This window comes from Carlito syrichta, unplaced genomic scaffold (genome assembly GCF_000164805.1).
Source record: "Carlito syrichta isolate Samal-C Ts95f unplaced genomic scaffold, Tarsius_syrichta-2.0.1 Scaffold146042, whole genome shotgun sequence".
In the NCBI taxonomy this organism is placed as follows: domain Eukaryota; kingdom Metazoa; phylum Chordata; class Mammalia; order Primates; family Tarsiidae; genus Carlito; species Carlito syrichta.
In genome coordinates this window covers 298,282-315,850 of record NW_007090138.1, presented here as the reverse complement: position 1 = coordinate 315,850, position 17,569 = coordinate 298,282, and the positions used below count along the sequence as shown (strand labels likewise).

At 39.5% G+C, this 17,569-nt stretch overlaps 1 protein-coding gene across 1 annotated transcript in view; it reads left to right on the top strand.

Annotated features, from left to right (window-relative positions):
- LOC103251815 (connector enhancer of kinase suppressor of ras 3) overlaps positions 1-17,569 on the top strand; it is a 352,217-nt gene that overhangs the window by 233,558 nt on the left and 101,090 nt on the right. The window contains exon 13 of the mRNA XM_021708754.1: positions 15,244-15,296. Coding sequence (XP_021564429.1) covers positions 15,244-15,296 — 53 coding nt within the window. The remainder of the gene's footprint in view (positions 1-15,243; positions 15,297-17,569) is intronic.

Below are 17,569 nucleotides of genomic sequence, written 5' to 3'. Positions count from 1 at the left end.
TATGATTTTTTTCTTTCTTGTTTTTTTGATAATGTTTTTGAAGTATAAATTTTCCTCTAGAAATGCTTCCGTCATGTCTCTAAAATTTCCAATACGTGTTTTCAATAGTGATGAATTCTAAATATTTTAGTGGGGTTATTTGCTTTTTTCTTATTGATTTGTCTGAGTTCTCAAAAGCCAATTTCTGATCTAAACTTTTGACATAACCACATTTTAGTACTATGGACTCAAGAAAAAAAATAGATGATGCCATTATATTTTGTGATGACAGGCTTTTATTTTTGAGGTTAGATGAAGTTATCTAGGACAGGAGGGAGGATGGCCAGGGCACGTGTGAGCGGATGGTGAGGAGGTAGGTGCAGTGTGGTGTGTAGGTGAGATGTGAATGAGAAAGTGAGTGTGTGAGGATGAGAGTGGGTGAACCACAGGAAGCTAGTTGGACCACAGGGAGCTGACTGGAAAAAGGCATCTTTGGCTTTACTTAATTAAAAGCAAGTAAACGTGCACGCGCACACACATGCAACAACAACCCAGATCAAATGGAAAATCTTATACGCAAAGTCTGCAAAGAGATGGAAATAAAAATAAGCTCACCTGTTCAGGGAAAGGTGAAGTAAATTGACTGCCCAATTGCAATCTACTCTGTAATTTTTAAATTACTTTTCAGACCTTTATTAAAGATAGTCTAATTTTAAAAAATAACAAACCGAAGAGCAAACACTCCCTACAGAAATAAACAGAGCATTTTCTTTCTGAAAACTGATTCTAGTAGTTTAAAAAATCTTGTATTGAAATCAAAAGAATGTCAAATTAGGGAGTCAAAATGATTTACTCTTGAGTCTTAAGCTAAATATTGTACTTATGTGTTTTTCCACTAGGTGTCTCTTTGCATATATGTTAGGGTTCCAGAGAAAGCTGGTCTATTCTTGCAAGCATTAGCTTATGTGGATTGTGTCAATAAATATCTCAATTTTGAGGGTATTTAAGAATGATTTTAATTTAACAATCCTTCCTAAAGAATACATATGAGGAGGGACCCCCCTCCCATAAAACAGAATTATCTTTTGGAGGGTGGGCTTCTTATAGTACACTTGGAATTTGTTCCTCTGGATCAAATGGTCAACCAAAGTTTTTATCTGGAATTTTCGCGAAGTTCGTGTCACAATTTGTGGAAGAAACATCCCAAGTTGTGGCAAACAGGTGACTGGTTCATCCACCATGACAATGTACTTGCCCACACTGTGCTGTTGGGCAATTTTTTTTTAAACCAAAACTGGCATGACGCCTGTGCCCCGCCCTCCCTGGGGCAGTGAACTATAATAGCATTACTGCATTGCAGCCTGGGTGACAGAGGGAGACCAGGGGGTAAAAAAAAATTTTCTTTTGACCCCCTGGATGAAAAAAGGCTTCAAAGGGAAACGTTTTGCCGATGTGGAAGATGTGAAACAAAAAACGGTAGACGCATCCAAAGGCATCAAAATTGATGAGTTCAAAAGTGGTTTTGAGCAGTAGAAAAAGCATCTCAATAGGTGTATTGCGTCAAATGAAGAGTGCTTAAAAGATGACTGAAGTGTAAACCTGTTAAGAATATCCACACAATTTTTAATAAATAAATTCTGTTTCTTTGGGGGGTCCCCCCTCATAGATGTGTCTTAGATACATCTTTCATTCTTGCTTTAGACATTTTGGAGACACTATCTCAGAATTGTCTGCAGATGCAAAATTCAGGTCCCTGTGCTGTTGTTAGCAGGATGATGTGGATAGAAGCCTTCTATTGACTAGCCTGCCCATGTAGGATTCCAACCAGCAAGTCAGCTCCACATGTCTGAATGAAGCCTTGGCTAAGATGTGCCATTCTATGGCTAGGCACAGTGGCTCACGCCTATAATCCCAGCACTTTGGGAGGCTGAGGAGGGAGGATTGCTTGAGTGCAGGAGTTTGACACCAGCTTGGGCAACATAGTGAGAACTTATCGCTATGAAACAAAAGCAAAAACAAAACTAGCCGGGTGCAGTGGCCCTTGCCTGTAGTTCCATCTACTCAGGAGGCTGAAGTGAAAGGATTACCTGAGCCCAGGAAGTTAAGGCTGCAGTGAGCTGTGATTGTGCCACTGCACTCCAGCCTGGGTGATGACAGAGTGAGATCCTGTCCAAAAAAAAAAAAAAAAAAAGTGCTTCCAAAACAAGCTAAGTTTGGTTCTCCAAAATCTCTCTCTCTCTTTTTTTTAACTTTTAATTTTTTATTTAAAAAATGTGGGGTACAATTCAGGGCTAGGTCTACAAATTTTCATTATGCAGATACCCTTGTTAATGAGGTTCCAAAATCTCTTTCTAAGATCTCTATACCTTGCTGATCAGACCCTTCCAAATCACTCAATGGTACTTGATCTGTGATCCATGTGTACCCCTCTGGAGAGCCACTTTATTACTGTCAAGTCACTTAAACTTCCCTCTGAATGTCTACATTTGGTAAATAGCCTCCTTACTCCTACTGTATGTCTGGCCTCAAGTGTATATAAGAATTATTAGACTCATTTATTGGGTAAGAAGGCAATGAGACTTATTGTTTGCAAAAAAAATTAAGCATGCTATGAAGAAGTTGAAAAGGCAGAGATTCTTATGGGACAGCCTGCTGATGACCTAAGAGCTCTGGGCTTGGAGTTTGAAGACCTGAATTCAAATTCTGGCTTTATAACTTACTAGTTAAACTAGTCAGTCCACCTGCTCTGTGTGTCAGTTTCTTCATCTGTGAAAGTATAGGTAATATTACTTTACAGAGTTGTTGTGAAGACCGAAAACAGTTTGCAATCATTCTGGCAAATATAATAATAATTACTTTTTTTTGGAGTCTAAGTCTCATTCTGTTGCCCAGGCTGGAGTGCAGTGGTACGGTCATGACTACCACAGCCTCCATCTTCTGGTCTCAGATGATCCTTCTGTCTCAACCTTCCTAGTAGCTGGAACCACAGATGCACACCATCATATCTGGCTAATTTTTTGGTTTATTGTGGAGACGAGGTCTTTCCGATTTCCTCAGGCTGGTCTTGAACCCCTGGACTCAGGCAATTCTCTCACCTCTGCCTTCCAGAGTGGTGGGATTACAGGCATGAGCCACCATTGTACGCAGCCCATCTATTTTTATTTATTTTTTTGAGACAAGGTCTCCCTCTGTCACCCAGGCTGCAATGCAGTAGTGCTATTATAGTTCACTGAACCTCGAACTCCTGGGCTCAAGTGATCCTCCCTCCTCGGCCTCCCAAAGTGTTGGGATTACTGGGGTGAGTCACTGCATTCTTGATAATGGCAATCTTTCCTATGATGATGTACAGTGGTTGCGCTCCTATGGCCTCTACTTCTCTTATAGGCCTTGGGCCCTGTCTTTGCAAAATCATAAGTCTCATCAAACTGATATTTCCTCATGAAAGAGCTAGGTAGCCCAAACAGCAATTTTGGCTTCACCTTCAGAGTAATGGGTGCAAATTGCTGACAGTATTTACATACTTATTTTTCCTGTTTGTTTGGCTGCCTTCCAGCCAGCAATGACCTTGTCGCAGAGACCCTTGCAACATGGTGTATATTTGTTTACTTTGGTGTAAATAACAGTGAGTGAAACGTTGTTTGGCAAAACTGAATTACAGTAACTGACTGCCTCAGAATTTCACCAAGCAGAAAAACATACTATCTTCCATAGAGAAAAAATATGGTTACGAGTCACGTGGAGAAATGGAGAGATGCCAATTTCAGAAAGGTAAGAGTCGTCATCTGCCAAGCTTGTGACCCACCTTAGAGCATGGCATCTGTTTTCACCTCCACAGGCTGGAGTGAACTGGGAGCCAGGTGTGTTACATAGGAGCCATCATAGGCGGGACCTGGTAAGAACCAGGGTGTGTTCATGGGACAGACTGTAGTGGGCCTAATAATTGGGATCTTGCCTAGGGGCTCCCAAAACTTCCTGTGGTCTCATTAGGGATCTGGTCCCCTTGTCTTACACAATGTAGCAGCTTGAGTTCAAAACACATCTTTGAGATGGCTCCTGGTGTTTTTGTCATAATCCCTTAAAATCGCATCTAAGCATATAGCTAGTTGGGATCGTAGCATAACTGGCTCCTAGAAGTTCTTTGGATCTGGAGCTGGCCTCAGAGGGGGCAGTGTGAGGGTATGTTTTTATCTGCATTGGGAAAACTGAATGAAGACTGCCACTGGTGTATGTGTGAGTGGGGGGAGGAATGGTGCAACACGTGGGGCTCCTACCTATGTAAATAACTAGAATCACTGAAAGTCAACATGCTGGTCCTGTTTTCGAGGGTCAGTGTCAGTGGGAATGATTGCTCCTCTGGCAGGTGTCATGGAACTCAAGACAACCATGGGACAGAGTCAATTCTTTGAACAAATGCCAGTGTAACAAGCGCCAGTGCTCTTTGGGGCATCTGGTTGACCCTATGCTCTGGTGATGGAAGGGTGTCTTGACCGGGTACAATCGACAGAGGGTGCCTGCTGGCCACGCTAGGGGTCTGGGCGCTCTGAGGAGGATAGGTCCATGGCAGATCCCTGCTTGTCCCAGTCTAAAAGTGTGCTGACCATATAGAAGTTTCGGGTCCTGGAGGCCTGCAGAAAGGCAAGAGACTCCTGGAGTTCAGTGACTCAAAGGAGCTTCCTGCATCCCAGAGGGTATGGCCAACAGGCACTGGCATTTGGTAGGTAGGCTCTTCCAGGAGGTAAAAGATGTAGATTGTTCGAGATCTCTTGAAGTTTGCACCTGGTCTTTAATATGGTAAAAGGGTCCTCTGGGAGCTAGTATTGACGTTATTGAATGCAAGGTTTTTTTTTTTTAATCTCCCTTAGACTTGTAGATTTTGTATATGGAGCCTTGATTGTCCGGGCTGACAGCTTATGTGGAAATGCACAAAAGGAAAGCAGGAAAGTGACCTGCCAATCTCCTCAGATGATATATTGCAGTCTTTTTATGGTGTTGAAAATAATTTTAAGCATCATAGTTTCTCTCTTTGAAAAAACTGTGGTTCTTAAAACCATCTGTCAGTTCATCATCAAAGTGGAAAGAAGGCAGAAAATGAGTGGAAACAAGATGAGTGGAGAATACAACAAAAAGGAGAAGATAAATGAAAGAGAAAGAATAAGAATTTTCTAAAGCAAGTAGAAAATAGATTGGAGTCAGAATGACAGTTCGAGCTCAAATGAAAAAGAAAGGACCTTGAAATAAGTTAGGTAAAGCTATTTCCCCCTTCATATGTTTCCTGGACAAAGTAACAACCCCAAGCCACTCCCGCCCCCACATCACTGCACCCACGCTAATGGGGAAGTCACCTTGAATTTGCTTCCTCTTCTGCTCTGCCCTGGCAAGAGAAATCTCCTACTAATTGGCAAAACTAATGGACTATTTCATGTATGTTCTTTGCTTTTATATATGGGTGAAGATGAGTGTTCTCTTTTGATTCCTATGGCATTGCTGTGAAGGGCCATCATTTAACAGAAGATGCTTGTCTATATACTGTTCGTGTTGCCAGCAAAGTGTGGACATTTGCTGCCACCACCTTACATGCTTGTTGATGACTGAGACTTCTGCCTCCAGAATGATCAGTGTTTTCTGTTTCCTCTTGAGCTCTGGTTTCCAGATTTAGAATAATGTGCAGTGTGCATTGTTTGATTGTTTGTTTGTGGACTTTGCATAAATCCTGGAAATTACTTGCAAATGCTAGCATGGGGATTTTTTTTTTTCTTTGTTTTTTGTTTGTTTGTTTGTTTGAGGAGTCTCACTCTGTCACCCAGGCTGGAGTGCAGTGGCACACTCAAAGCCAGTGCAGTCTCGACCTGCTGGGCGATTCTTCCACCTCAACCTTCCAAATAGCTGGAACCACAGGTGTGCATCACCATGCCCGGTTAATTTTTTTATTTATTGTAGAGATGAGGTCTTGCCAAGTTGTCCAGGCTGGTCTCGAACCTGTGGGCTCAGGCAATCCTCTTGACTCTACTTCCCAAAGTGCTGGCATTACAGGTGTGAGCCACCGAGCCTGGATGTGTGGTGATTTTAAAGGTTAAGAAAGTTATGAATTATTCTGTGACTTTTACAGATTTTAGTTCAGAGTTGTTTTGTTTTTACTTAGGGCTCTGTGTAAAAAAGAGAATCAATCTAGCATGTATGTTATTTCAATTGGAAAGTCATCTCTAAATCACAATAAATTATCTTCTTTTAAAAAAAGATTTAGCCTGTAGTTCCAGCTACTTGGAAGGCTCAGGCAGAAGGATCGCCGGAGCCCAGCAGGTTGAGGTTGCAGTGGCTAGGAGCGGCCACTGCACTCCAGTCTGGGTGACAGAGTGAGACTCCACTCAAAAAAAAAAAAAAAAAAAAAAGATTTAAAACATTGGGCATGGTGCTTATTTTGCTGTAACATTCCAAAGATTATAACGTCTATTAGGGAATAGCCAAGACAGTTACTTTTGGATAATTGAACCTATAAATTCCTTTAGTGAAATTTTTTTCTTGGTTTTAAAAAAAATCTCTATTATGCTAGGCTTCATCAATAGAGCATTAGTTGCATATTGATATTCTTGGTTTATTTTCTGGTTTTAAAATTATATAGGACAAGAATCCATATTTGTGCTTTAACTAACTTACCAAAATATTTCTAAAATTGCTAGAATACATGTGATTTAAGAAGCAAGCATTTTGTTTGTGCTTAAATGCATTTATCAGAAATGCATTTTATTTCATTTCACAAACTTAAACAAATTAAATGATTACTTTGGTTTGGTTGTCTCATATTGTGCGTGGTGTGTTAAGAAATTGTTCTTTAGAGAAGATAATTGTCTTCAATATAACTGAGATAACTATTCCCTTAAACTCTGAAGCAAGGTACCAAAAATGTCGTTGGAAGAGCTAGTTAGGGAGTTTAATCGACCTTGAAGTGGGAAAGCTATTTTATTTGATGAAAATTGTTATCACACTTGCTCAAATCCTTTAGTTGTGTTCTTATTCCATTAGGAAGAATAGTTTAGTATAATGAAGCTATTTCTAGGTAATTACTCCCATCCCAGGTAATAGCTACCACTTACTGAGCATGCACTGTGCCCTGAGAATTTCCCGTATGACATTTTGTTTAATTCTTACAAAAAGCCTATGAGTTGGTTATTATTATTTACAGATGAGGCATCTGCTAGTCAGATAAATTAAGTAATTTCCATATTTAACAAGTGGCAGAGTTGGATTCATACTAAAATCTGACTCCAATCTACATGCTTTAGTGCAGTAGTTTTAAAACATATATATATATTTTTGGTTGTGTACCCTTAGAATAGCTTGAAAGCCCTATGAGCCCCCTTGATACCTGACTTTGTCACCTAAGGTTTTCATGACACATGTAGTTGGAAAGATGTGGTTTCTGGCATATTGTAAATATTGATAGTAAAAATGGTTACATATTAGAAATACTGCAGAAAGTTGGTATGTCCCATCATTTTTTAAAAAGTCATCTTTAGGACATACATTTTACATTGTTTTATTTTCTCCATGAACGCATATTTTCATTCCACTATCTCATGAATTTTTATTCTACTATATAATATTTATTGCTTAAAAATATTTTGTTGATAATTCGATTGTACATTTAAGCCAAAAAAATACATATTTAAACTGAAATTAATTAAGAAATGTTTTTGATGACATATTATTTAAGTCAAAAAAATGCCATTTGGATTAAGTTGGGATTCAGATTAAAATCTCTTTCACTCTAATCCACACGCTTCAGTGCAGTAGTTTGAAAACATTTTTGGGGGGCCGGGTGCGGTGGCTCATGCCTATAATCCCAGCACTTTGGGAGGCCGAGGTGAGAGGATTGCCTGAGCCCACAGGTTCAAGCAGCCTGGGCCACTTGGCGAGACCTCATCTCTACAATAAATCAAAAAATTAGCCGGTCTCGGTGGCTCAGCCTGTAATCTCACGCTTTGGGAGGCTGAGGTGAGTGGATTGCCTGAGCCCACGGGTTCGAGACCTGCCTGGGCAACTTGGTGAGCCCTCACCTCTACAAAAAATCAAAAAATTAGCCGGGCGTGGTAGCGCGTGCCTGTAGTTCCAGCTACTTGGAAGACTGAGGTGGAAGGATCGCTGGAGCCCAGCAGGTCGAGGCTGCGGTGGCCGGGAGCGGCCACTGCACTCCAGTCTGGGCGACAGAGTGAGACCTCAACTCAAAAAATAAAAATAAAAATAAATAAATAAATAAAAATAAAAAAATTAGCCGAGTGTGGTGGCTCATGCCTGTAGTCCCAGCTACTTGGAAGACTGAGGTAGAAGGATTGCTTGGGTCCAGCAGGTCGAGGCTGTGGTGGCCTTGAGCGTGCAACTGCACTCCAGCCTGGGCAACAGAGTGAGACTCTGACTCAAAACAAACAAAGAAACAAACAATTTTTGGAAGCCCTATGTACCCCCTTGTACTTAAAATTGCTACTGTAGTCGAAAAGATTTATTGCAATTACAATTATTATTGGTATGTAATTTAACAAACAACATAAATATGTTGCACATTTTGACCAATAATGATTAAATAAAAGATACACATTTTATTGGATATGCATTATTTAATGAGGTAGATGAGACTTTTCCCTCTAATTATGTAACATGCCCAATGGATGAATATTATTTATTGCTTCAGTGAGAGAGAGTTTAGAACTAATTCTCCTCCTACTGCTAGTTTTTACATATGTAAGCACTTAGAAATATTTTCCACATAAGTGAATAGATGGGAACTGAGTCTTTTTTGAACCCCTTCCAAGGATATGCTAAATATCACGTGGTGATTTGTCACAACAGTTACTTTTAATAATCAACAAACAATTCAAATAGGTTTTTTTTTTTAAATTTTGTTGAAGGCAAAGAACTGGAAACCTCTTGATTTACAAATGTGTTTTGTTACCCTATCATTAGGCTGTTATACATTTTTAAATTTCTGGTAATACAAGAATTCTTCATCAAGACATATCAAATAACTACTATTTCTTCCTTCAATTCTTTTACTTAAAGTTACTTTGCTTAGGTTGGGCACCGTGGCTCATGTCTATAATCCCAGCACTTTGGGAGGTCGAGGTGAGAGGATTGCCTGAGCAATCCATGGGTTTGAGACCAGCCAGGGCAACTTGGCAAGACCTTATCTCTACAAAAAAAAAAATAGCTGGCTGTGGTGGCACATGCCTGTAGTTCCAGTTACTTGGAAGGCTGAGGTGGAAGGATTGCCTGAGCCCAGCAGGTTGAGGCTGCAGTGGACGTTAGCGTGCCACTGCATTCCAGCCTGGGCAACAGAGTGAGACTCCAACTCAAAAACAAAAACAACAAAAAAAACAAAGTTACTTTGCTTAAATTGATATTCAAAGGTTTGGGAATATGGCAAAAACCTTTTCAGGCATTGCTGTTTTTCACAAACTACTTTTTATTGTGTGCTTTATACATATATTTTCTTAGAACTTTGAGCTACCTATTCAGCTTATAGACATACGGATGCCTTGTGCCCTGGTTAACCTGGTTAACTGAACCAGTTCTCATTGTCCAGATTATCAAATGTATGTGATGAGTCCTCAAGCCACCATTTCATTTCCTCATTCTTCCTGGTTATGGCTATGTGCTTTGTATGGAAGAGGAGAAACAAGAGTTGAATTTAGATTATTTTGATGGTTCTTCTGCCCCAAATTATTTTAGTGAAATTTTAGATTTTCTGTATGTCAAACACTTCAAAAAATGAAGGACTGAAACACCAAGATTATTAAATAAGCACTCATATATAGCTTCCACAAAGGCACATCTACCCTTAGCTGTCACCCATTCCTGCCTCTACCCCTTATGCCAGTGATTACATATTATTTTTACCCATTTATTTTTTGATTGAAGAAAGTCTGGCATCAACACCAGTTTCATTTTCATATCCTGCAGATTGGGAAGGAGATTTCTTTTTCTTCTTTTTTTTTGAGTTGGCGTCTCACTCAGTCACTCAGCCTGCTCAGGCTGGAGTGTAGTGGCACACTCACGACCACCCCAGTGTCAAACTGTTGGGCTCTGGTGATCCTTCCACCTCAGCCTTCCAAGTAGCTGGAACTATAGGTGTGTGCTACCCTCCTTGGCTAACTTTTTGATTTGTAGAGACGAGGTCTTGCCAAATTGCCCGGGCTTGTTTCGAACGCGTGGGCTCAGGCAATCCTCTCACCTCAGCCTTCCAAACTGCTGGGATTATAGGTGTGAACCACCATGCCCGGCCAGGAAGGAGATTTCTAATGGGTTATACAGAGTGACAATGTTCCACAAAACAAAACAGTGAAATTCATAGATTTTCTGCATGGAAACTCATCTATAGTTTAGTGGCTTTGCTGTTTGTGTATTTAATTCATTTATTCAACAAATATTACTGATTCACCCTGTATACAAAAACTGGGGACACAGCAGTAAATGAGTGAACTAGACCAGACACAATGGCTTCCCTCAGGTAGGTTATAGTCCAGTGAGGAGTCAGATGTTAAAGAACCAGTTACAACATTAATCATTCACTATAATGATGAGAACTATAAATAAAAGATAAGGTGATATGAGAGGGTATACAAGGGGCTTAATCTCTCACAAGTGTCAAGGAAGGTTTTCTTGATTAAGTAACATTTGGTCAGAGGGTTGAAAAATTAGACAGTAAAAGCCACCTTGAATGTTGAGGATAAACATGCACAAAGACTTTGAGATTGGGAGAAATATGTTTAAGGAATTAAAAAAAAATCCCAAAAAGCCTATGTGTAAGGGAGATAGAAACAGACATGGAATTGATCCAAGAAAGGGCAGCAGAGGGAACAGAGGCCAGATGGCACAAAGCCTCTTGTAGGAGATTTTCACAATTTTGGTCTTTATCTCAGGACCAATGACCATTGTAGGGATTTAAAGAAAGGGATGAATAGTCAGATGTGCATTGAAGAAAAACATCACTGGGCCAGAGAGGAAGCTGGGATGTCAGCTAGGATCCTCTGTCAGCAGCCCTCGGACTAGGGTATGAACAGAGAGGACCCACTTTTAAGAGGACACACTTAGGGTGTCAGAGGTAGTATGTGTACAAAAGAAAGATTCTGCAGGATCCAAGGATGGTTTAATGTTAGTGACAAGAGTACTGTATTTTCAACAAATGCCAATGCTTGGAGGAAGAATTAGAAGTGAATGTTTTCCCTTTGTCCTCCGTCATCGCCTAACAATTCTGTGCTTGTTTTACTTCTAGAATGCTGGCTGAGTGAAAGGATCCAAAATTCTACTAAAATATAGTCTTCTGAGGGTGTGGTCTAATTCACTCAAAATATTATGTTAGTTTTTGACTAACCTGTGCCCTTCACTAGGTGAGATACCGTGGCATAAAGAAGACTGTCCAAGTGGGGAGACAGAAATGCCCACAGAATCAGGATGCATTGCCACAGTCACTGTGGAGTTATTTGTGGACGACACCTTGTAGGAAATACCCGGGGAGCCAGAATAGCACTGGAATGGTGAAGAGAACAGGCTCTGCAGTCTGGGTTGGGATTCTGATGACACATCCATTTCCTAACTTCCTCTCTAAATTGCCTGCATTTTTTCATCTAAGACATGGGGCTAATAATAGTACATTATCATTCAAAGGGTAACTGATAGTTATATGGCATGATACTTGAAAATTATCAATGAGCCTGGGACATGGCAACTACTTAATAAATGCAATCAATTTAGCTTTTGTATTATTACAGAAAAGAGACTGGTTATCCATTTGGGTAGAGTCAGGAAATATTTCACAGTGATGTTTTATATGTTATTTAAAAGGTATATAAGGGTGGTATATTATTATTTCAGTGATGTTTTATATATTATTTAAAAGGTATATAAAGCTATAAAAGTTTGATTTTTAATACTTGCTTACTTAAGTAATTAATATGTTTTATCATAATAAAATAAGTTATTGAGAATTTATTCAGCGTTAGGTCCTGCTACGATCACAGTAAAGATATTTCTTCATTTCATTTTTATCCAACCCTGAGAAATAAATACTATAGATTATTACTTCCACACAAATGGGAGTCCTGAGGCCCTGTATTATTGTTATTTGCCAAAGCTTTCATACAGTAAGTTGCCAAAGTAAGACTTAAATCCAGTCTAGTCCAGTCCAAAGCTTGTACTTTTAATTTCTGCAATATATTTTCTTCTTTATTTAAGCATTGCTGAATTCAAACAGTTTTTGCTTATTCTGTATTATCTTAATCAATGGACACTAAAAATACATTGCTACAGACAATCAATAAAATCCCTGATCATCAGAGATGCAAATTAAAATTACAATGAGATATCATCTCACTTCAGTTAAAATGGCTTCTATCCAAAAGACAGGCAATAACGGAGGCTAGCAAGGATGTGGAGAAAGGGGAGCTGTCACACACTGTTGGTGGATATGTAAATTAGTACAGCTACCACAGAGAATAGTATGGATGTTCCTCAAAAATACCTAAAAATAAGACTACAGTACGCTCCAGCAATCACACTGTTGGGTGTATATCCAAAAGAAAGGAATCAGTATATAGAAGGGTTAGACATTTACACTCCCTTGTTTATTGCAGCATTATTCACAATAGCCAAGATATGGAATCAGCCCCAGTGTCCATCAGCTGACAAATGGATAGAAAAAATGTGATCTGGCCAGACTCGGTGGCTCAGTTTGTAATCCCAGCACTTTGGGAAGCTGAGGCAAGTGGATTGCCTAAGCCCACCAACAGGCTCAAGACCAGCCCGGACACCTTGTGAGACCTCGTCTCTATAGTAAAACAAACAAACAAACAAACAAACAAGCTGGGCATGGTAACACATAGCAATAAATACATAGGGGAGCAAAAAATAAATCACTGGTTACTCCAAGTTCCATAGATAATTACCTGCATATTTTGCTAGAAATATTGTCAAACTTTTTATTATCCTCAATGTATTGATGCATGAGTGTGGATGGGTTTAAACCTATATTTTTATGACAAAAATAATTGTACTATTCTGTACCTATATTCAACCTGCTTTTTAAATTAAAGATGTATTGTATGCATTGCTAAACTCTTTTCATGTTTGTTGTGGTAGTGGCCTAGTTCAGTTTATGGTTCATAATGAAGGCAAATGTTTGCTGCCATTGTCATTGTCATCATTTTGTAAGAATTTGGCATCCAACATGTAAGAGTATTTGGGTATTCTTTTTTTTTTTTAAGAGGCAGTGTCTCACTCTGTCACCCAGGTTGGAGATGGAGTGCAGTGGTGTGATCATAGATCACTGCAATCTTGAGCTCCTTGCTCAGGCGATCCTTCCACCTCAGCCTCCCAAGTAGCCAGAACTACAGGCATGGGCTGTATTTGTGTATATATAAAAAAAAAAATATATATATATTTTGTAAAGATGAGGTCTCACTATGTTGCCCAGGCTGGTCTTGAATGCTTGGTCTCAAAAAATCTTCCTGCCTTAGCCTCCCAAAGTGCTGGGATTACAGACATGAGCCAGCACATCTGACCGAGAGTATTCTTTTCAACTACCTCCACATACACCAAACTTGGCTTCTATCACTTAATTTTCCTTCCAATTATGGAAGATTAAAAGTGGAATCATCATGCTTTATTTTGCTCTTTTTAAACAATTACTATTGAGGTTAAGTATTAGTCATTTATATTTTTACTTTTTGAATTTCCCTTCTATATAGAACTTTCTCTATATTGTGGTTCTTGTATATGAAATGCACATTTCAGATATAGTTACTAACTGATGATTTGATGTTTAATTTAGCTTTAATTATTTTTTTAAGTACATAAGTTAAAAATTAATTCTTTTTTTTCTTTGAGTTGGAGTCTCACTCTGTCACCAGGCTGGAGCGTAGTGGCAGGCTTACAGCCACTGCAGCTTCAACCTGCTGGGCTCAGGTGATTCTTCCACCTCAGCCTTCCAAGTAACTGGAACCACCGGTGTGCATCACCATGCTGGGCTAATTTTTTGATTTATTATAGAAACAAGTCTCGCTAAGTTGCCCAGGCTGGTCTTGAACCCCTGGGCTCAGGCAATCTTCTCTCTTTTGCCTTACAAAGTGCTAGGATTATGGGGGTGAGCCACCGCTTTTGACTGGTAATTAAATTTATCAGTCTTTATTATGGTTTTTTTTCACATTTTATAAATAAACGTGTTGTTTCTATCTATGTAATATAAATATGGCATTTTTGACATTAAAAAAGCAGTATCCATTATTTAAAATTTGGGGCCTATTGATGTAAGAAACAAAGTCAAATAGGTCATGGATGTGTATTTGTGTCCCTGGGAAGAAGATGAAAAGCTCTTTGCTCTGGGGAGAGTTTCAGTGGCTTGTGGATCTTTGACAACTTTTTTACCTGTTAAAATCTGAAAACATGATGGCATTTTCCTTTTGTTTTCATTTGCTTTTTTGGAAACCGCAGAATGTCTTGTTTTTCAGGTAATCCACAACAAAGTTCTATACATCAAAGGGGTTCATCTTGGTATTAAAGTCAGGACTTTTGAGTCAACGGGGTTACATTTCTGAAATTGGATAATAGTAATGGATCACATATTTCTACATCTTACATTGTATTGCTCATCATAAAGAAGAAAATATTTTGCTTCTCAAGAATATATAAATAGTGCCATATTAGGTGTGTAAATCATATACTCATCTTGTGTGAGGACTTGAAAGGATACTGACAAATGTGCAAGAAAATTCTCCCTTATTTTATGATCTCCATTTTAAACAGTTGGCTCACACCTGTAATCCCAGCACTTTGGGAGGCAGAGGTGAGAGGATCACCTGAGCCCACAGGTTTGAGACTGGCCTGGGCAACAAAGTGAGACCTCATCTCTACTATAAAAAAAAAAAAAAAAAAAAAAAAAGCTGGATGTGGTGGCACACGCCTGTGGTTCCAACTACTTGGAAAGCTAAGGCGAAAGGATCACCTGAGCCCAGGCTGTAGTGGCCATGAGTGTGCCACTGCACTCCGGCCTGGGCAACAGAGTGAGACGCCGACTCAAAACAACAATGACAAAAAAAAGAAAAAACAAACAAAAAACAGTTGGCTTATTGAGTTTGACAACAAAAAACCATTTAACGAATTTCTTTTATTGTGTCATTTCTCAGTCAGAATAGGAGTACCTTATCTCTCTCCATCCCTGCTGAAGAGTGCTTTTATGGAGACTTTAATCTCAACATTTAAATAAAAATCTTTTTTGTTTTCTAGCTTTGGGTTCCACCCAGCTGACATCATACATGGCTACTGATGGCAGTACTCTGGTAAGTATTTTTTTTTAGATTAAAAAATATAGTTTATTTAAAAGTAAATTAGAGAGAGAAAGAGAAGGGAGAGAGATTTACTTTCCCAAGTTGGGGGAGGAACCAAAGCCAGGAAGCATGGTAACAGCTATAGCTCACAGAGCACATGGCCACACCAGAGTCTAGCAAGACAATGGCCCCTGGTAAGTATTCTTTGTGACACACCCGGGCTTTAGATATTGTCAGTTTGACGTATGAGTAAAATAATGGACAGGTTGATATTCGGTCTGGTTAACTATTCCTTGCCTACCATTTCATTAGCCCCAATGGAATCAAATGACCCTGTTGCTAGGTTTTAAGGCTCTTATGGTCACCAACAATTTAAGACCTCTGGCTATTTACTTTTAAAGACAAAGAAACAAAACTATGATTTTAATATACTGTGCATAAATTATCTCTATGATTTTTGTTTGTATGTTTGTTTTTTGAATCGAAGTCACACTCTGTTGCCCAGGCTGGAGTGCAGTGACGTGTTCATGGCCACTGCAGTCTCGACCTGCTGGGCTCAGGTGATCCTCAGTCTTCCAAGTAGCTGGAAACACAGGCGTGCTCCACCACACCCAGCTAATTTTTTATTTTATGTATTGTAGAGACAAGATCTCGCCAAGTTGCCCAGGCTGGTCTCGAACCCCTGGGCTCAGGCAATCCTCTTGTCTCAGCCTCCCAAAATGCTGGGATTACAGCCATTAGCCACTGCGCCTGGCCAATCTTGATGTTTTAGGATGATACTAACTATGGTACTACTGTAAATTTTCATGCAACCTATATAGGAAATGTTAATAATTACATTGATATAGATTTTGTTTAAAAAACATCTTGTGGCCATAAGTTTGTCCAAGATAAGTAAGTCCATGGAGCAGGTATATTATCTCTATTAGACAAGGAAATTTATGCAGAGAAAAATTAGGAAGTCTATATTAGTAGCATGGCATTTCTAACAGAAGGGGCTGTGGAGTGGCATGGGTTTGTATGGCGTGCATGATTTGGTGGCTCTGATGACCTCATGATGAATGCATAGAACAGAATCGGAAGTGGTGTGTCGGGAGAATACAGTATAGACTTCATGCCAAATCTGGAATGTGAGCAGCAATTTTCCCGATGCAAATTAGAAAGTGGATGTCAAGGCATGCTGTTGTAATAGTGATGGAGAAATTGAGTTAGCTAGACAGCTCCTGAAAGGAGCACCTCACCGAAAAGCAAGACAGCTGACACAGTCTTTGCTTGTCTTGCTAACAATTTTATACCCCAGAAGTCGAAGAGACAAGGAAAGCACTTTAATTCTGGAGCTAATTCTAAAGGAGGAGGAAAAACTTGATAGAGATTAAAAATGGTGGAAGCTTCGGGAGACAGGACTGTGGAAATGAAAAATGAAAACATCACTTGCAGGCAACTCCTTTAGGTCCCCTCCCTCCGTGGGAGCTTTCCTGTCCTCTCAATAAATCCTGCTTCAAAAAAAAAAAAAAAGAAAACATCATACATCAATTGCGGCAAGTTATGTGTTGGAGGATGTTTGCCATCTAAAATTTGGAGAAAAGAAAGGTGTGATTCCTTGGACACAAATGGGTGGGCATTTTTTGATAGTAGACGTGAATAGTCACAATGAAGATAAAAGCAAGGAACAATAAGAGAGTAAGTGTAGCTGCAGTGGAAGACTTGCTAGGAGTGGATATAAAGGCACATTCACAGGATGTTAAAAGAGAGTCCTGTGGTTGAGGATAAAAGCAAATGGATATCACAGATCTGTAAAAATACAGTCAGGAAACTGAAGTGTAGAGTAGCCAAAGTGAACTGCTTTTCTTTTTTCTTTCTTTCGTTTTTTTTTTTTGAGTTGAGGTCTCACTCTGTCGCCCAGGCTGGAGTGCAGTGGCATGATCAAAACTTACTGAAGCCTCGGCTTCCTGGGCTCAGACAATTCTTCTGCTTCAGCCCCTCAAGTAGCTGGAACTATAGGCACGCTCCACCACATCCCGCCAATTTTTTGATTTTTTTTGTAAAGACGAGGTCTTGCTATGTTACCTAGGCTGATCTCAAAATCCAGGGCTCAAGCAATCCTCTCACCTCGGCCTTCCAAAGTGCTGGGATCACAGGCATGAGCCACTGTGCCCTGCCAAAGTGAAACATTTTAAAAAGAAAAAAAAATGCATGTGATTATAAGCATATGTATATGTACTATTTGGAACAAACAAACAAACAAACAAACAAAAAAGAATTAGAATTGTCAGATCCTTGTGAAA